General features: G+C 39.9%; 1 protein-coding gene across 1 annotated transcript in view; it reads right to left on the reverse strand.

Annotated features, from left to right (window-relative positions):
- GRIP1 (glutamate receptor interacting protein 1) overlaps positions 1-21,542 on the reverse strand; it is a gene marked incomplete at both ends in the record, with an annotated part of 225,848 nt that overhangs the window by 47,053 nt on the left and 157,253 nt on the right. Inside the window, 2 exons of the mRNA XM_080354049.1 lie at positions 753-922; positions 2,535-2,682. Coding sequence (XP_080210175.1) covers positions 753-922; positions 2,535-2,682 — 318 coding nt within the window. The remainder of the gene's footprint in view (positions 1-752; positions 923-2,534; positions 2,683-21,542) is intronic.

The raw sequence follows: 21,542 nt of genomic DNA on the forward strand, positions 1-21,542 counted from the left end.
GAATTTATGCATACTGTGAATTAGTCACTTTCTCAGGATTAGTTAGAAGACAAGACAGGCAGCTCCCATCTTCAAATACTAAGACATTACATATAAATTTGATTTGAAAATGGAAAGCCATTCTCTTCAAGCATGTTGGCATGAAATAAATATCACGGTGAAAAAGGGCTAGGATCTAGGGAACTGTTTCCAAACCAACCTTTTTCATAAGCACTGACAATGAACCCATGAAGTAATCTCAGAAGTACATTAAAAGATGATGGCAATAAATAATAATGCCATTAACAAGAGGAAACACGTGGGGTTTTTTTGAGGCATTTTAGGGGAAAACAGGTGTTATTAGTGAAGTGGTCATTACAGACTATCAAGTCAATATGCTGAAAACAAGTTGACTGTCGTCATTCCTCTCCCCTCTAAATTCAAGAAGCAATTCAGAGATTCATTTACTGAGGCACCTATTGCCCCCAAAAATGACTGCAACAGTAGAGTCAACAGGTGTCTTTATGTACATCTACAAGTGTGCAGAGCCATTTCTCAGTAAAACACTTCCCTCTCTCTCCATAGGAATCTCAGAGGATACATTAAGGTGGAGAAAACACAGAGCTTCTCAGAATTGCAGAAGCATAACCTGGGGAGCTGAAACAACATTTACAGACATAACTGCCGCAATAGCTTTCTTGACCACTCAGCAAGGGCAGGCAAAGTAAAAGACAGAAAAATAAAAGGGTATTTGGTGCTACAGATTCTCTTACCATGCTCTGGGCCTTTCAGTGCTAGTCGTGTCTGGTGGTGAGGAAGGATCTCAAGTTTCACATTATCCGCCGCATTAGCCAAAAATTGCGTTGCTTCTGCCAGCGTACAGTACTCCATGCTGGTGCCGTCAATGGACAGAATATGGTCTCCCACATGTAATGCACCACATCTACATAAAAGAGGAAAAACTCGGTATGATCAGGTATGCTCTTTGGTTGGAACATGAGTTTTACTGCCTTCAAACGGGTCATGAAAACTATGAGCGTGTTCTTTTTTTTTTGAGAGAGAGAGATTTGTGTTTTGTAGGCATTGTCACTGGTCAGACTTTACGTCTATTAATACAAACCTTAAAAACAATTCAGTTAATACAGTATATGCCAAGACATCACTCACAGAATTGGAATGGGGTAGTTGACTATAAAAATATGTGTGAATGGCAGCAGAATAAAATGAGAAGAGCTTAAGGAGACTCAACTTGGTCACGTATCCCTCACACAAGCGCCCAGTTCATCATTTTTTGAGTTAATAGTTCAAACATTTATTAGTACAAAAGCTGTAAATGATGATGAAATTATGCAGTAGTCAAACAAATAATGAAACCAGGGCTAGCATGGTAACTTGAGGAGTGGGGTGGGGAAGGGGCTAGCTGCTAAATCTCGCTGCACTCAAGAGACTGGCTACTGGATGAGTGGAGAAATGCAAACACAGCAGTCAGCATCCCGACGTACCAGTCAAGTGGACAGCTCCTTTAATTGGTTACCCCCTGCGAAATGGGAAAAAACAGAGGGAGAAAATTAAAGCATCCTGCACCATTGAACTGGAGAACACCCCTGGATCAATGGCCGTCACTCTCAAAGTTTCTACTGTAGGGAAAAGCCCACAGAGGAGCTGTAGACTCACTGCTACAAGTGGGTGCTACCAAAAGCACCATTGTCAGAGAGGAGTTACAAAGCAGGGTGACTGGGGACATGCAGGAGGAATTTGCTGCCAAAACGTAATATTCAAGGATTTTTTAGATAGTGATATGTATATAGAAATATACTGTATATGTATAAACACATACACACACACACGCACGCACCCCAGAAAAGATCCCACAGCTCTGTTAACAGAGGCTTAGATCATTGGGGTCAAATATCTATCCTTTTCTTTTTTGTGTTTGTTTAAATGGTTTCAATGGTTTCAATTAAAGGATCAAGTGAAGTGGAAAAATTACTGCAAAATAACTCCAAAATACAGAAGCCAGTCTTCCTAATACCTCGGTCATATTCTAAAATATCAATAAAAAAAAATCTAGACATAAGGAGTTCCATTTCCCTGTGCCACAAGAATAAAAGAACACTCCAAGGTTGCAAAGCCCTGAAATTTACTTCCCTTGACAGCTGTTCCATATTGTATGCTTACTTTAAGAATTCCAGTGGGTTATTTATTTATTTTTTTTTTAAATACTAATCTCTGCTGCAGCATTTAATAGCCAGAGCAGACCTCTAAGCGTCTGTGTTGCATAGTGCAAGCAGACAGTCACACATTACATGTAGGGCTGGCTTACGTCATTGAACACAATGCGAATAAACTAAAGTAAATGGTGCCCTAGAAGTCTTAAACTCAGCAGTATGGAACAACGATCTGACAAAGTGCTAATTTTAAGACCTAGCAACCTTGAGAGCATCTGGTTCAGTCAAATTCATCAAAAATGGAAGGGTTTCCTTAAATCAAACCAAACAAAAGCAGAAATAAAATGGATGTATGAACCTGCAGTGCCAGCCCTCTGTCACACTCACCTGTCTGCAATACTCGCAGATTTGATTTTGTCTATGACAATGACCTGCTTGTTGCAGCACATCGAGGTAGATAGTGCAACCCCAAGAGCAGCACCAGGAGTTTTGGCAACTTCAACTAGCAGCGGTCCAGACGCTGTTGCTACTGAATCTGTTAAAATCAGACAACAAAAGATCAGTATTATACCAGCGTGGTACTTTCCACATTTTCCCACATAAAATCTCCATGGCTATTCTATTTCTCTAACCAGAAAACATGCCACATAAAGAAATTCTGGTATAGCATCAGTCTAAGTGTCAAGAATCAGCTCTTATTGTTGAAACCAATAAAAGCAAGAGGAGGTTTGTGAATCTGGGATGCCACGAAGCTTCTGCGTGTGTCAGAATCAGAGATGGACAAGACTAGAAAACCAGAAGGTGTTAGTGAATCACTGTCTTGCACAAATAAGCTAAAAATCACCTGGAATCTAAAACAGGTATGCTGAAGAAACAGAATTTATAAAAAAGTAGAAAATCCTCTGAAAAAAATATAAATTGAAGTGAATAAGATAGAGAAGTATGGTAAATGAATTTTCAGAAAAGAAGAGGAAGGTCTGTGGACAAGAGCTGCAATAATTAAATGAAGAAAGTGAAGGAAGGGTCTACCAGAAATCCCTCACAAAAAAGAAAGGACAAATTAGGAGAAAATGGAGAAAGTGCAGGAGGCATGACAGCTAGAAATAGTAGGAGTTAAAGCAAAATGCATATGAGGAGGATCAGAAGACTCTTGTAATACCCTGTCACTGGATAAAGTACTGACTTGCAACAGGGCACAGACAGTAAATGACCAACACTGAAAGAAGAAAGCAGAAAAACAGGAGGCAGCAACAGCCAGGACTGATGACAGTGGTGAGGAACTATACCCAGGAGAGACAAGTGCTAGACACACCAAAGGAAAAAAGACAGCAGGCTGCTTGCTAAATGCCAAAACAAAGCAGGCAGTCATAAGGGTGAAGTACATTCTGGAGACCGCCTGAGAATTCTTAATAACCGATAACCATCAATCAACAACTGATCTCAGTGGAGTAAGATACAGTAAGTGAAGGTGTCCTTTAAGGACATAAAAAGACAGAGACGAAGAAAGTGATACCAGAAGCCTTTGGAGGTGCTTACAATCAGAATAAGGAAAAATGAATAAGCAAAGACATACTGGAGTAAAGTTACCAAATGTCCTGTTAGCAAAGAGGAGAGATTTGTGTTCACAGAGTATTCAAACCTGCTGTAAGAATACTAAGAAAATGTCCAACTGTGATGGCTCTCAGAAGTCCCTAAGACTACAGCTGTAAAAGAAGTGCAGCTGGGCTTCAAACTACAGAGGAAAAAAGACATATGTCAAGATATTCCATTTAGTCTTAAATCCAGAAAATTAGTCAAAAAATGTAATTGTGATACAGAAGAGAAAGACTATGAAAGAGAGTATTATCATACAAAACTAACAAGCTATATACGATGATACAAGAAACGGAATGAGAGCTTGATTAACTAACACTCAGCTCAGGTGCTCTTCCTAAAGTGCAAGAGAGGTCAACTGAATCTAGAAACCTATAATATATGGAGTGAAAAGAGATGCTTGGATGGAATAACATACAATACCAGTAAAGCATCAATTAATTATCATAGAACTCCTTTTCCACCCCACCCCCACTTTAAATAACTTTTATATTCCTGTTGTCTTTTTTCCAGTTAGAAACCTGAGAGTTTGAAGGGGAGATCTGGTAGTTTTCAAAGTGCCTGTGAATTCTGGGTGATTCATTTTTCTGCCTGACTGGGAGTGACTTTTTAAAGGCTGAACTTCCACAGGCACTACCAAAATAAGCTGCTCCATAAATTTGAACTTTAAACTGTGATCCAAAGGAAGAGAGTTCACCCAGAAGCAGTTCTGCCTGGAGCATCAGGCACTAAATAGCTTTAAAGTTGGATGAACTATTCTCAGCAGCTACCTGTCTTTCTCTAGTAACTGAAGAAGGAGGTTATGACAATCAAATTCCTGTCTTAGATGCCTTGGTTAAGGACCTAAGCAGGATGCATTAGATGACTTGCATACAGCCAAACAAGCATGTGGGGCAGAACAGAACTCAGGAATTCCCAATTACCATTCCTGTGCTGAGAAACAATTATTTTCTTATTGAATATTCCAGTAGTGTCTGGAACTATAAACAAGCTCACATTTACAAACATATGGGAAAAAGACTCCCAACAACATTTGTCATCAGTACTGTGACAAAGGTTTGAACTCACATCGATCCAGAAAATGGTAAAGCTCAACTTGCTATTGGCCTATTGGAAGTTCTTTCTGCAACAATTGCCTTGAGGAGAGGAAACTAAATGCAAATATCTGTTGAGAATGAGTAAATCTTTCAAGATGCTGCTCCGGAGTTATTTGAGAAATGCACAATCAGCTTATGCCTTGGCATTATTTCCCAGGTGCCTGCTGAAATGCACAGGGAAGGCAAACCAAGGCAGACAGGATGAATAAATAAGATAACTACATTAGCAGAACCAGAAAAGAAATGGAGTGTGTCTAACTGTGGAAAATAAACATAAGGAAATCAGAAGGCAATAATCAAGCACACATTCCCTCACAGAGAAGGATTAGTTTATCATGTTGAAGTAAAGGATGGATATGAAAAACGAATCATACAGGTATAAATTATTCATGTTTGAAGATGTTTCAGTCATTAAGATATTTACACCGTGACTGAAGCACTTACACTCTATCTTGATTTATTGGCTAGGTAATTACATGAGATATACTGATGAATGTTCGCGTGAAAAATGCTTTAGATTTTTGATTTTGTTAATCATTTTTCTCACTTTTGAGCACTACATCTCAATCAGTACAAGAGGCTTGATTAAAACCTCCCAGAGGAAGCAGCATTGCTCTCTGCATGCTAATACATTTCTTCAGCTAGATAGCAGCATACCTGTTTTATTTGACAGCTTAAATCACTGGCAACAAGGGGGTTTATTCTGAACATGCTTTTACGATGTGTAAACATACTATATGATACATAAAAAGTTTTGGATAAAATAAGCCATGTCATCACCCTCCTTCATGTCAAAAGATGATCACAAATGATTTTTCAAGTTCAAAAAATACTTTTTTTAGCCTGATAAAGTGATCACCTTACATGTGTTTCTTTATGTCCTTGTAAATGAATGTATCTGCTAAACCTTACCTATCCTCATGGCTTGTTGAGACCTATTCAACCACTGGTGAGCGGTGGAGGACAGAAAACCTCTTTAGGATTCCCACAGTGGGGAAGCTAAAAAGCGAGCTGCTCTAATTAGGCAGCAGAGGATCTACATGTGACACAGTATCTATAAATGCCCTAAAAAGGGAAAAGATTGAGTCACAGCATCCAATCAATAATGTTGCTAAATTCATAGGAAACCAAACTTTAGCTGTTTATGATGCATTTTTTTTTTTTGCTTCCTAAAGCCTTCTTGTACTTAAAGCTGGGAAGTGCTGCTGTACTGTGGGCTTGTTCCTGTAGGAACACTGAGTTCTGTTGCTACTATTCGTGCTCTGAATCTTCTCATTTCTCTAACTGGAAGGTTTTGGGTGCTTTCTTATGTTTTTTTTCAGAAGTCATGGCAACACAAGGTACAAATAGCTTTCTTTGAGCAGCTTCAAAGAGTCAGACAAGGAGGAAGGATTACAAAGCAGATTTTGACCTTAAAGAACCAGCCAAACCAGCTGAAACACACAGCTCCACAAGACTGCTATTGATCTTGCCTGGATGCTGCTGTATCTTCTAGCAATGATCTGAGTGACAAACAAGTGGATACCTTTCTATCTCACTCTATCTTCCCTCTTGCAAAGCTTCTTCCCTATTAGGTGTCCACAGGCTAACATTTTTTACACCTCAAAATTGTATATAGCAGATGCACGTAGCCTTCTCTGGGGTTGTGATTCTCTGACTGAAAGCAGTAAAAAAACAAAGAATATAGCAAGTCTGCGCTGGTTCAGATCAGTAAATAAATGCATAGTTCCTCAAATCTTGCCTTTATCCCAATGAAAAGTTTTAATACTTCTGTAGCAATGCATTCACAGATCTAAATGTGTCTCACTTCTGCCAAACTAGAAGGCAGGATTTCACATAAATTATTTTTCTTGGTCAAAAAAGCATGTTCTCCTGCTCCTCATGTCTTTCTTTGTTGCTTTCATACAAAATCCTTGCAGCCTACAGATAGCAAGTACAACAACCTCTCCCTCAGGTAGGAGCTTTCTTTTGTCCATTCAGTTCTTCTCAGTACACCCCATTCTTTGCCCTCTCTATCTTTTTCTGTAACCCTAATTTTAATACCCACTACCCGTGCGCCTCATAGTCAGACTAGTCGAGAAAGCATAATGTTAATTAGAACAACGGGACACCCAGATTATATTTGCAGAGCAGCAAGCCTCATTAAGCTCCGGTCATATGACACCTGGACGTCTTTCTATAATCCTCCTAAAAGGAAAAACTTCTTTTAACCCTAAAGCGCAATTTCTGGTACCAATATTCAAAGACTAGACCAGTAGCTGGCTGGATCAAAGGTGTATTTTAGTGAAGTTAAGGAAGATTGTTAAGAACTGGAAAAAAAACAAAAGCTCTGACACTGCTTTCATAGCAAAAAGTTGGAACATTTACAACAAATCACTTCGAAGAAATCAGTCTGAATGCCCTCATCACTCTCCAACACCCTATACTTTACTCTTGGTTTCCTCTATTCTCTCTGTGCTCTTTTTTAAATTCACAAAAAACAATTATTCTTTTCCAGCACCCGCTCAACAATCATACATGCTACAGCTCTCATGTAAGTGGGACAGTCACTGATTGTTCCCCCAAGAACCTGGTAAGTAAGCTCTCATAGAAGGACCCTCACAAGTACTTAAAAGCAGAAATGCACCATCATTTCCTTGAACTTGCTTTCTTTAACAAAAATACAGCAGAATGCAGGGAGATGTGTATATTCATTGTATGTGAGCCAGTGCAAGTGACAGACAGGGTTCAATAAAACACTCTCCTGCAGTCAGTTCTTACTCTTGAAAGGCTGAGACAGCCAACTTGTCACTGTCAGCACTCAATGCACCAGTGGAAGGTACATAGAAACCGCTGTGCTGAGTCTGGTGTGTAAGGCACAGAATGGGATGACAACAGTTCCAGCATCTGCAGCCAAACCTGGGCCTTTATTTGCAGTATCTGTCTCAAGGGAGTATTTACTAAATAACTGATGGTGGTGAATGCACAGCAGGTGTAGTTGTGTCAGTCCAATCAGAATCAGTGCATTAGGGATTAGCACATTTTCTGTATTAAGTAGCAGAAGATGAAACATTAAAAGCCTTTTTTTTTCTCAAAGAAATGGCTCAGAATTTCAGATGTCAAACATACCATAGGTTTATCACCATAAGCTTTGAGTATTTGCTGTTTCTTTCAAAAGCTAGATTGCTGGAATGCAAAAATCAGAGTTAGTACATTTCCTACAGGGAACTTAAAATCCATGTCCAGTTGCACAAATCTGAGCTGAGGTAACCAATAAAAAGATCAGGCAGAACTTCTAACAGACTGGATGAATTTTGCTTCTAAGACCTGTGGCTTTAGCAGTGATGCTTTACATACAGACCATTTTGCAAGGTCCTTTACAGCACTTCTCAGTCAACAGTGGAGCAACATAAAAGCACTCAGGGATTCTGTGTGCATTCACATCCACTTTTCTTCATTAACTGACAGACTATTCATTACTGTCATAAAGTGTCTTAAACTGCACTTAATGAATCTTGTCATCCTCCATGTGGTTTGCTTATTGTATTCCTAAGGATTATTTTTTGTAAATGAAGATCAACCCAGAAAAAACAGTCTTTGTGTCTATTAAAATGCCCGCCAAGACTGATAAAGTTGTCCCAAGTCCTCACAGCCCAGTGGCAAGATCGTATCCCCCTCTGCGACAGGGAGACTTATAATCCTCTGTTGTACCACGGCCCCACTATTCCCCTGCTCACGATTCCCTGAGACTGCCCCAGCAATAGGCGGTCGGCCTCCCCAAACTGTCTGCCTTTGCCATTGTCTCCAGCAAAATGAGCCAAAACCAGAAATGGCACTTTACTGTGCAAGAGAAAGGTCTGCTGGGAATGGGGGAGCTTTTCTCCTCCTTTCTCCTTCCTCTCTGTGCCTCTCCACAAACACACCTCCTTTTCTTTCCCCAGGTTTGTAGTTCACTAGATCACAGTTTCAGAGGGATGAAGAAACTCACTTTTGGCATTGTTTTTCAGACACATCCTAGAATATTCTTTAGGCTATGTTGCTAACATTGTAAATTTCATTTGTAGGGGCATTTTCATTCAATCACATTTCACATCAACTAGATGATTAGCTAAGTCTCCCTTACAGACACAGAGAGCTGACTAATAGGTTGGTTTTTGTTTTGTTTGTTTGTTTTGTGGGAGAGACAAGGGGCACTTATTTATGTAATACTCTTTTGTTGTACTCCAAAGATAATTTAATCTCAACAAATGCCTAATCTCCACCTTGGGAAAAAAAAATAATATTAATTACATTTTCTTTTAAATGATCCAATTAAGAAATTGAGATTGGGATCATGGGTAAATGTTTTCAAGAGGGAAAGCAGTAGCAAGGAAGAGAGGCAAGAATAAGATATCTACAGACTCTAAAGGGCACAGGAACAACATTCAAGATGCCCTACAGCTGGGTAGTGCCATTATCCCTCAGTCTGAGCAATATTATTTGATTTCTCATACTTTTGTGACTGTAAAGGTCATAAATAAACCACACACAGGGCAGTGATGCACGACACTGGCTTTGGTATTCTCTTCTACTAATACTGGATAATGTTTGCACACTGGCTTTGTTCATGCTTCATTTAGCAGAGTAACCTTTTTTATCTCAGATCTTATGGGAAAACCAGAATCAGTGCCAGCTAGCAAGGTCTGATAATGATGGCTGAAAAGCAAAAAGTCATTGACAGTGTTTCTAATTCTCCTCTGAGCGCTGGAATACAGAAAATATTAATAAGCTTAATGACATGTGAGAGGTTACCCTAAAATATATTTTGGAAGAGAGTAAGCCGGCATTATACATTGCAAGCAATGTTCGGGGAGAGGGTGGTAGTTTCTTTAACAATAAAACAACTACCTAAAAATTGAATATTTTTCTTGTTCAAAGGCTCAGTGGCAGCCTCCAAGGCACAACTTATAACCTACCATAAAATGTGTGGTTCTAGTGTTCGCTTGATTATGGCGTATCTGTGTGTTTCAGGCAAGCTGTAGAGTGAGCAACAATTGTTCTAATTTTACCCGGCTCAGCTAGAATTAGAGGGGCAATTACATTACTGAAAAAAAAAAAAAGGAGCCTTTTTTCCCTTATTGTCAGCAAGAGAATGGCACTAGAGCTGCTGGGCTACTAATTGAAATAAAGCTCACAGAGTTGACAGAAAACCCCAAAATTGCTGCCAAGGAAAAAAAGAAAAAGCTACCAATGGCATTTTACACCCTCTCACCTTTAGAATGATCAGATTTCAAAAATGAAAAATAGGAATAATTTCAAGAGGATGCCAGCAGAATGAGTGATAGTGAAATCAGATGGACCTCTCAACCTCAGAATGGAAAACTAATGTGCCGCCTATCTCCTCTCCTCTACACAAGCAATTTGACATTCTTGTCAACTGACTGTCAGAGACTTTTGATTTCCATCTTCTTGCCTAATTCCTTCAGTTCATTTATATGCCAAGTTCTTCAAATCGAAAGCTGAGGAGCTGCTTTTACCTAATTTCACACTTTGCAGCCTTAGCCCCAGCATCCTTCTCAGCTCAGAAACGCCTAGTAACCAGCTGAACAACCACCCCACCTCCAAAGTGATCACACCAGTATGGGTGGGGATGTACTCAAAATCTACTTGTGGACTTTCTTTCTCAGATTTTCTCCCCTGTTCAGAACTTAAAAGACTTTCCCCAATTCCTGGGTCACTCCTTCCTCCTAGTAACTCTGTTTCATGCTCAGATGTCTTTCATTTTCACTAGTTTGCTCCCCTCCTCAAAAGCTATATTAAACCCCAATCTCTTCATTCATCCGTACCTTTCTTTTTGTGTGCCCTGTGATTTTAAAACATGATTTCTCTGTTGCTAAATTTACAATAGACAGGGGACGTAGTGGATGGAGCAGATCCTGGATCTGCCTCTCTGAAGGTAGTCTGAATGCATTTTAAATAAGTCTAGGCTCTGCAATTTCTTTCCTTTGTTATCTGAAAAATGAATATTACATAGAAAACTCAGATGACACTGGATATAACTCACAAATAATTACTTTTTTAAACCATCTCTCAAAATTAGAAAGTGCAAATACTGAGGAAACTCCTCTTGCTGAGACCGTACAAAACAAAACACTATTTTCCCTATTGCACAAAACATAGGTAGAATCACAGAAACATCGAATCATAGAACAGTTTGGGTTGGAAGGGACCTTTGAAGGTCATCTTAGTACAATTCCCCCTGCAATAAGCAGAGACATCTTCAACTAGATCAGGTTGCTCAGAGCCCCATCCAATCTGACCTTGAACACTTTCAATGATGGGGCATCCATAACTTCTCTGGGCAACCTGACAGATACATACATATGTACAAAAGAGCTTCTGATACATATTTTTTCTTGCAAGTAGGACAGGAAGTAAAATACACAAGAACCTTGATTTCTTCAAAACACTCCAGCCCTTGCACCATTCTGCATCTGACTAATCGCAACAAATAGAACAAATAAGGACAATCTGCATCTCTGCCTGCAAACTAAGGCACAGCTGGTGTGTCCAATTTTACATCTGCCAGTCTCAAAAGCATGTCTGTAAGTACACATTACTATAGAGAATATAAAGTACTGCAGTACCCATAAATTATGCCTATTTGCCGTAACAACCCTAAGTTTCCATCTAATGGGAACACCAACAATTAGAGTGGGACTGGATTCTCTTCAAAAGCCCACAGAGCACAAAGCCCCTCACTGCCAGCACTTGTCAGATGGGAACAAACACTGCGAACACCCAAACTTTGTGTTGAGCTGACAGTTCCCAGCTGCGCAGGGTTCTACCAGAATAATGACACGTTGGATAACCCCAAAATCTTCAGAGCAAGTGTGTCCTGGACAGTTTGGATATCTTGGTAAGAACTGATGTGGACACAACTGAGGCAGATAAGAACACATCAACGCTGTGGCAGTGAGATACCTGAGTTGTCCCTGACTCCTCGCCACAGTGGTGGGAGCTGAAGCCCTGGAAGCAGCAGAGCCGCATGAGTGAGGTGACACGTCTGTGATAGCCAGGTCTGTTCTCTCCAGTGTGGTTGACCCAAACGCAGCCCCACTCTGGCGTGGCTGGGCTGCTTGGTGTACTTGAGGTGCAAGACTAGACCTTGCTCAAGGGTCCTCTGTACTGAGCTATACTTTTTCATACAATCATGATTATTTATTATGTGCATGTGTTAGAGACCTTTGCACACAAGCTAAGTGCAGTATCTGCCTTGGAAAGATGACTTTGGGTGTGCTTCTGCTAACGTTGAAATCAATAGACTTGGTCTGGTTGAACAGGCAGGAGGTTTCAGACTAATTGAAAACACTAGTCTGCAAAGCCTACTAGGTGAGTATAAACCAGAAGAAAAATTAAACTCTACATTGCACTTTTTTCCCAAAAAAACTTTGGTCTCTTTTCAATAATCTGTGCTCTAGCACAGCTATCTTATAAATAATTGGTGTATTGGCACAGCCATGGTATAAAATGCTACCGTGCAAAAGGCCAAAGCTGAGATCTGACCTTGATATTTATGCACTGAGTAGCGGAATGGGAGTTTTGCAGCTCTCAGGGGTTGCACAGGACATTTCGCCCTTCAGTGCCAACCACTCATGAAACAAAAGTTCGGTAGAATGAGTCAGGAAACAATTTTATTAACTGCCCTCTCTTTCTGCTTTGGTATTGCCTGAGCAGCAGTTCAGCAAAAACATTTGAAAGAAACAGAGAAAGCAATTTAGGTAAATCGCTGTCAAACCCAACACAGAAGTCACACAGAGCTATAAGCTCTTTGATCCCTCACTGCAAAAATAATCCAGGATTGCTTACCTGTTGCCTATACATTTCCAGCTCTTCCCAGTGCTTGTTCAAAGACATACAGAAACAGGACTACTGGGACTATTCACATATTTAAAGAAGGTCTCAATATCCTTTCGCCTCTGCAGCACACATTTCCAGCAAAAACAATTCCCCATGTTTCTTCTCCCCAAATCCCAACCAAGCAGTAACCTCTGGAAATGCAAGCACCCCATGGCTGACAGAGTCCCAGGGATGTGAAGCACACCCTTTCATCTGCTGCCCTAGCAGGCAGCCCATGGCCAGGGTCGCCCTTGGCAAGGCTCCTGTGCGGCTCCTCTCTTGCCACTGGACAAGCCATTGACCTCCTGCCAGAGCAGCTCCTGCTGCCAGGCTCGGAGGGACTCCAGGTCCTCTCATGCCCCTGTCTGATGACTCTCTTCCTTTTGAAGATGTTCCAGTGTTCATAACATACAAAGCTTTGTAATTCAATAATTACTGAATTTGTGCAAAGGAGAAACGGTGGTAAAGCCTTTTCCATGGTGTTTTTCTGTTTGTTTGGTTTGTTTGGTTTTTGTTTTGTTTTCACCAGTGCAAATACACCCAAATTTACCTAAGTTGTAAAACCCCTGAAAAATTAGAGGTCATGGTGCTCAGAAGGCGGCTATTCCTTTCAACGCTGCTGACTGTAACAGAAAGACTGTGTTTATGCAAATTGTAAAAACCCAAATGAATTAAGAGTTGATTAAAATCAGCAGAAAATCAATACAAATCATTATAAAAACACATGCACATAAAAAACGTCTCAGAAGTGTCTGTTTACAAACAGAATGATGTTAAAAGGAAAATATTATGGTCACCATGTGGGCACAAAGCACTTCATACTTTATGAGCCTCAGAATGAATATTGCCTGGATGAACTTATTTTTACCTCCCTTCTTTAATTAATCACATACTCTTCTTTCTTCAAGATCCTCAAGTGCAAGGTAGACAACGACTATTTAATGATTAGCAACACTTTTCCCCTTTTTTTTCCCATGCCTAATTACTAAACAGTGTTCTCATCTTTCTCTGAGCATATGTGGTGAGGGAGAGCTATTGTATGGTGCTGTCCCTGAATATTCATTACAACACATGTTTATTAATGATCTTATCTTATAATCAGCCTTTAGAGCAAAAGCGTGGCATTTTCCCTACTGTATAAATAAACAAATGAGGATCAAAGAAATGAAGGTGGAAAGCATCCATTATACTGGAGAGGCTGATCTGAGATACCTGTGCTGGGAATCACTTGTTCAAAACGCAGGCATCCATAGAGCAGACCTGGGGTAGCTACACCTGAGCTGGAGGCTTAAACTCTCTCTACAACCAACAGAGAAAACAGGCATTTAAAAATGTGTTTCACCTGCCCTATTTTAGGCATCTTCATCAAGATGAGACAAGGTATTTTTTGGAATATCTCTCTCACTTGACTGTTTTCCAGATCCCTTAGCACCACAAAGCAGGTCATTGATGAAAGAAACTCATATGCAATCATACCAATTAAAATCTATATCATAACACATATGTTCCAAGCCATCTGAGTAAGGCTGCATGGACATCTTTAATTTTTGCATCACCCATCCCTCAAGAGCTGAACTGAAAGGAACTTTGCAAAGATAAGAAAAAACATTCCCCAATATACACAAAAGCTTTTGGAAAGGATGTCACAAAATGTTGCTTCTCCTGAGCACACTGAGCTGGATCCTTTCAAAGACTTCCAAATTGGAGCCAAGCCTAGGTGGATTTTCACTGGAATAAGCAGAAGAGACTTTCCTCAAAAGGACTTTCTCTTCTTCAACCAGTACCTACTGAACTGCATGTCTGTGTTCCAGTGCTTCAAAACGACACATATTCACAAAGAAAAGATTCTCCAACTTTTTCATCATAGGCAAAACAACTTTCTCTAAACACATTCCTGGAAACGGCAGAACAATTTTGCCTGAAAAAGCTTTAAAAAAAGTTTTAAAAATGCAGACTTTGGCAGTTCCTGGGGAAAGGTCAAAAGGGGTCACAAGAAAAACCTTACTGTAAAGTGCTAAAGTTTTCACTGCTCTTAAAATCATGGGTTTAACTGTAAGACACTTCACAGAAGTCTCAAGAAAGACATTCCTCCTGCAAGGGGATCACAAAGAATCACAGAAAGAACACATCCTTTCCTCTTTGCTTCTTCTTCACAGCTGTTTTCTAGTTTAAACACAGCAGCTCATAGTTCTCCAACATTTCCTTGTCCAGCTACAGAATGGCAGAATGCACTGAGACAGACCAGTAGCACCAATGTCTCACCATGACTTATAGCATCAAATGCTAACATTTGAAATCTGGTCTGTTATGTGAAAGCCAAAAAGTCAATCAGATTAAATACATGGTGGGTGCTCACCTAGGAGTTTCTCTAGTATGGATGAGGGTGGAGACTTTTGCTGTGATCTAGATCCAAACAGGAATCACCTATAAAACTTATCACAAAGCTGGTAATTTCATACATTTCATGTATACCGTTTCCCCATGCTAATGCTGAAGTACAAGAAAAGAAATATTTTCACAAAGGGGTGAAGAGAAAATGTGCCTGACATGCTTACAGTTGAACTCAACGATCTTAAGGGTGTTTTCCAACCTAAATTCTGTGGTACTATGTTCTTTTCTCATTAGTAGACAGGAGAGAACTGAGTGGTAACTGCATGCAATTAAACACTGTAAATAGCATTATTATTTTAAAATAATGTGCTTAGAGTTAGGTCCTTGTAATACAGGTCTTTTCTACACTTCAGAGTTGAGTTAGCTGTTGAATCTCTAAAGTAGATGCTCTAACATCAGCAATGAAATAGAACATTGATTTAGCAGTGTGAACAGTGTTTAAACTAGAAGACTTCTATGCTGGCAGAATGCATTTTGTTGGTATAAATAAGGTGGCCATTTGGGGAGAACTGAGGCGGGGGACAAAGAAGCACAGCTCTGCTGTTTATGTCCCTACAGGCAAAGGTCTTTAAAGGTAGGACAAGAGCTAGATTTTTCTCCTTTGGGTCCTACTTTAAATCCCAGCTGAAGTTCATGAGAGTTTTCCTACTGAGTCAAACCATCCTGGACCAGGCCTTGGCTAACTTCACGAAAAGCATCTGATGGCTGACCTAGAGATCAATAGTTCTTGTTCTCGTCCTCAACACTTGCGATGACAGCGCACTGCAGCACCGCTGTGGCTGGGGATTATGTGCAGCTCCGTGTATGTGCAAAAACTACTAAATCCTATGGAGAGAATCACCTAGTAATGCATATGCAACAATCAAGACAAAACTATACAGTTAACTATAAATATAAATTCCAGGGCACTTGACACCTGAATTAAGGATTTGTTTTAAAATGAGGAAGTTAAATGTGAGTAACAACAGCTAGTTATAAGTTGTCGGCCTCCCTGAGCTGAAAAATGGCAGGAGAAATTGCAGGGAGAGTTTGGTTTAGATTTTATTTGCAGCTATATAGGGGATGTTGCGCCAAAATCATACTAATGACAGAGGGGAAACAACAGGCTCAGTGTGTCTGCAGTTCAGGGTTTATTTTTATTTTTATTTTTTAAATTTAAGCTGCTTGAAGCCTTTAGATTTCAGTTAAGAACTCAGGCAGGATTACCTGAATCAGCAATAGCTTTTGGATATAAAATAAAGGATAAAAAAACCCCTCAGCTACGACTTTTTAAAGAAAGTGTTGAGGGACTTCCTAAGTAACATTAAACAAGTCCCAAAGCTCTCCCTTAAGGTGTACATATTATCATCTTTTCATGTATATAACCTTTGGATTATCTGCCAGGAATAAAAAGTGAAACCAACTCTGTAATTCAGAGGCAATATGGGTTATATATGCTTGTGTGTAATACAATAGGAAAATGTACCCTAGAAAGTCCTTCCTTCCTCGTTAGCATCCCCATCTCTGTTCCCCCGTCATCTCTCTGTTCTCCCCAGAGCCTCATTGCCCCTGATGCCCTACAGCCAATTTTTCCTACTGGCAAAGCCCCACTCTGCTTCCAGTTTCATGTAGGTAACCTGAGGGTCACCACACAATTCGTTTATAAGAAAATGCTTTTATACTGGTGTGGGTTCTGCATTTAAAAACACAATTTTATCAGCCAGGGAAGAAATGTCCGCAGGCACATGAGAGAAAGGAAGAAACCTCAGCTTGCCACAGCTTTACCTGTAACCTTGGGAAGCTGTCACATCCTTCATTACTCATCCCTTCGGGGGGCTCAGCACCCTTTTTTTGGCTGCAGTGAGGCATGGCTTTTCTGCTGGCATCAGAATTGCAACTGAAGATGAAACTGGTGACTGGCCTAGATAAGTACTCCTCATAAAATCACTCCTACCCCCTTCTCCTCCCTCAAGATGAAAACAGGCGAGATTTAAATAAAACCTGCAGTCAGGTGCTTGCCTTTGGTTTATTTAGAATGCATGTTCAATTATAACAGAAACGTCATTTTGTTGGGGTCTTCCAGCACCTACACTGAAATACCAACAAGACTAATCCATAACAGCTGTCAGAATATTCCGGCCAGTTTCCTTACAAATGAAAATCATGAGACTTGCAGAAGGTCAAACATTACTAATGTGAGTCACCAATTAATTGATTAAAAAAAGAAAAATCCAATGATTTTTTTTGGCTGAACATAGACTAACACAGAGAGCAATTTTTATCAATACTGTCTTCCTAAAACTCTCTGATAAATATTGAGTTCATACGCTATGAAATGACCTCTTTAAATGAACAAAGCATGGTAACCATACATTTAGGAAAAATATACAAAGAGAGGTTATTATGAGTTTTTTAAATTACGGTAGGGGAATGTGGTTTGAATAGCAAATGCACAGAGAACACAACATTTCATTCATTGTATAGCTGAGTGTGTAACAAAATCATGTTTTAACATATGGCACTGATACAATTATCTTTGAATAACTATGTTGATTTCAAGATAAACTCGTTCAGCTTAGATGTTGATTTTTTTTTTCCCCTATGTACTTTTCCAGCTCACAGAAACTGTGACTAGTACTGTCTTCTCTGATCAGTACACATCTCCTATGTGCTGAATACTAGATGATGCAGCATCTGCTGCAGATCTCATTCATACCAGTGTTGCACCAGAACACCATTAACTGAGACAGTTCAGATTTAGGCAACAAATATTCATGCTTTAAAATACATCCTTTTCCAATAAATGTGTTCTGTAAAATGATGAATGAACTTCAGCGTAAAAGGATGACAATCTGCCCTGCTGCAACCCAATTTAACCTCTTAGTTTATACCCAGTACAGGTGTTCCAGGAAATGATCTGAGGGATTCTCAGGTTTCCTCCCCTTGGTCGAGCCCATCAGGTGCAGTTTGGGTGTGTTATGTCCATGAAAAAAGTGAGGTGGATGGAATAGTTCCATTCTGGATTTTTTAAACATCTCCCTCAGGGAAAGTCATGGGAGACATTTAGTGTTTTCCTTTCCCTGGAACGGAGGCAGGAACGGAGCCTTTGCTGCTGCTGTTATTTCCTCAGAGATAGGCCCTTTTAAAGACAGCTTCTGGGGTTACAGCCCAAGTTCTCTGTAATATAAAGAAAATCGAATCTGTCCCTTATTTCTTAGTCTCTTGGATGACTGCAATGCCACTAAACCAAATCCAAGGCTGACTTTTTTAATTGGATTTTTTTCTGATTATAGAGTTTCTCTTCCATTGAATTGCATGGCACATGCAGAAGATCCTTTAATCTCCAAGAAGTTTAATTATCATCGTCTTTGTAATACTTTCACACCTGCACTCTGAATTTAAGTACTTCAGCTACCTGCTTTTTTTTTTCCAGATCAGCACAAATCAGCATGCTTCATTATCCTTGTTAGTCTGCTGTTGACCAGCAACCCAAGCAGCAGCTAAGTCAACTTACTGAAAGACCTCTTGACTAACTTCCAGCTGACCAAAGGGATTAGCATGTAGCAGAGACTGCCATTCTCTTTCACTCTGCATCTGGATATCCCTCAGGCAAAGTGGAAAGATTTGGTCAACCCTTTTTTCCCATCTTTTACTAAATATATATGAGGGTTATTTGCTCCTTCCCCCCACTTGCTTGGAGCCTGGATGGCAGACAGAAGTTATTATAGCCATCTCCTCCCTCCATCATTTGTTTTTAAATACTTACTAAAAGAAGCACAATAGCATATTTTTAATAGGTGGAGGCTGCCCCATTTGAGGATCCAAACCCTTGAATTAGCATCCAGTAAATTCAGACTAGATGCTTTGTGAGGAGATAGGAGGATAGATTAGGAAGGCTCTACTTTAATGAATGCCCATCATCAAATACATTAGATATTTCAGGCTGATTTTTTGAATTGTACACTATGTAGTCTAGCTGCATACAAGTACAGGTTTCACTTTCCTGCCAAGTCTTTGAAGACAAATTCATCCATTACTCTTGGTACCCGGTAAGTAAAACATAGAATATTTTCATATGAGAAGGGGAACTTGGAAGATAATAACCCCCACGACCTTCTCCAGTTATTTATGACAATGAAATTGTATTTTTAGTTTTCTATTACAGGGACATCTCATTTCACCTTTACAGTTTTTTTTCTGATATACAAAGCAATATTTATTAAGCTGCTTTTAATGAGGCCATGGTTTCAAAGGCACTAGAGAGAAATGTTAATTGGACCTGGAAGAGTCATTTGTAACTCATATGGTTCAGCTAAACTCCACTTATTTCTCTTTAGGGATGATCAAGAAGTTTGTAAAGAAAGAAATATCTGTAAGATTTATTAAATCCTTGTAATACATGACAACTCCTCTATTCTGTAATTATCTACTAGCAACATGGCTATCAGAATGTAACAACAAATCATAACTAGGCAGAGAAAATAAAGTTAAAAAAAAATCTGTAGGGCAAACTATACTTGGGAATCATAGACTTTTCTCATTAAAACATCTTGATTTTAATTGCTTACAATTTACAACTTGGCCACAGGTCAAACACTTGGTGTGATTTTTTTTTGTTTTTTATGATGGTTACCTCTCTTGGGCTGTATTTGTTTTCCTCCCTTGGTTATTTCAGCTGAAACAGGTCAGCTGTGTCTGAGAGCATCATTAGGCAAAGCCATAGTGTTTCGACCCCACACAGAAAATTCCGTAGGCTTTACACTAAGAATTTATGTTCCCTATGTGGTCAGATCTTGCACAGAGAATCAAGAGAAGGGCCAGGAGGGCAGAGTAGGACCTTCTTGGGCAAGAAGTGGAGGAACTCAGGGAAGGAGCTGAAGTGAGAAGGTGATTGATCTGAAAAGAGGCTGCAGTACATGAAACTTGGGAATGGTTTGCTAAGAGACACGGACAGGACAAAGGGCTAAAGAAGGACAAGCATGAAAACTGCAAAAGGTCTTTATGGATGGAAATCAGCAGTGTGAGAAAAATGTGTTGGAAAATTATCTAAGCCTAATTACCTAAGCCTTACTTGGCAGAAGTAAAAACTGGGCTGTAAGGGGAGGGAACAGCATGTTGGGGATTTAGGACCTTCTAGAAAAGAAGACTCAAACTAGGTCAGTAAGGAAAGGCAAATTCAAGCAGCTGCTGGGAAAAAAAAAAGGACAACACAGCTAGGAACCAGGATCAGAACAAACAGAGGAAAAAAGCATCATGCTTACATGAAACGGACAGGAAGGAACATGGGATACTAAAAGTTTACAGTTCTCCACTGTCAGCAAATGTCACATATGCCTGTCAAATCTTTTCTGGTCCCCAGGAAGCACGTATGTCCTGTGCTGGACAGGTGGTCTGATAACCCAGCTCACAGGGAGCAGACTGGTGGGCTTAATGGTTCTCACTCTTTTCAGGAACTATTTGGGTACAGATTTAATATCAGATATAAAGTTCTTCCCACAGTGAAACCTAGGTAATGGCACATAAAAACACATCAACGCTGTTAAGGATGTAATCTCACACAAATATTGGGAAATGACAAGCTGACAGTTGCTTATGCAACACAGTGATACCATTCATTACGTAAGGAAATACTATTTTCTTACAAGGCCCCATTCCACACCTCTTTCACTACTCAGCAGTCCTCATAGTGAAACAGGTGTCCTGACCATAAGACAAAGCACTCTAAGTTTTGAGGGAGCTGGCAGTGAATGTGACAGGCATGTGAGGTGTGAAGAGGGAACTGCAAAAAAGAGAAGGTCACGTAACATGGAGGAGACACCCAAGTGCTGCTTTGAAGTACCAGATCATATTTCTGTAAAGGCTGAAAAGGACACTTAAATTGCATTCGTCACTATTTGCAAGCATCTTCTTGTTCCACTGTCAGTAGTCAGCAGCAGTACCTGTTGATCACACAAAGTACTGATGGATCAAGAACTGGGTTTTAAATTTGTCAGTCCCAAATTACGGATTTTATTTTTAACCATAATGCCTATTTACTTTAGGTTTCCATGCTACCCCTTTATCTTAAGAGGTGTTAAACAGGTATTGTCTTCCTTTTAAGCCAGGTCAATAGAGTGGATTAAAGCAAATAAGCAAGCATGAACTGATGCCTGGCTGTAGGTATCAGTCACCTTATAGGCTCATGATGAGATTCAGTGAAGTCAGCATGTCATATTTAATAGCAGCATGAGAGATGAAAGGTTAAAAGGAATAAACCCCCCTTGCCATTGTAACAAAGCAGTCCAGAAAGCCAGAAAACCTGACAGCAGAAAACATCACAAGACTCAGGCTTCTCTGAAGGAAAAAGCATCTTTTGGTGCCAAGGATAAGTCGCATCCCAACACATCTGTGTTTTGCTAAATGAAATCCTAACAAGCTAGCACAAGAGACAGAGAACTTATTTATTGTACACAACCACACTTGACTGTCAGTTTGTCCA

The sequence above is a fragment of the Nesoenas mayeri genome (assembly GCF_963082525.1).
Source record: "Nesoenas mayeri genome assembly, chromosome: 1".
Lineage (NCBI taxonomy): Eukaryota > Metazoa > Chordata > Aves > Columbiformes > Columbidae > Nesoenas > Nesoenas mayeri.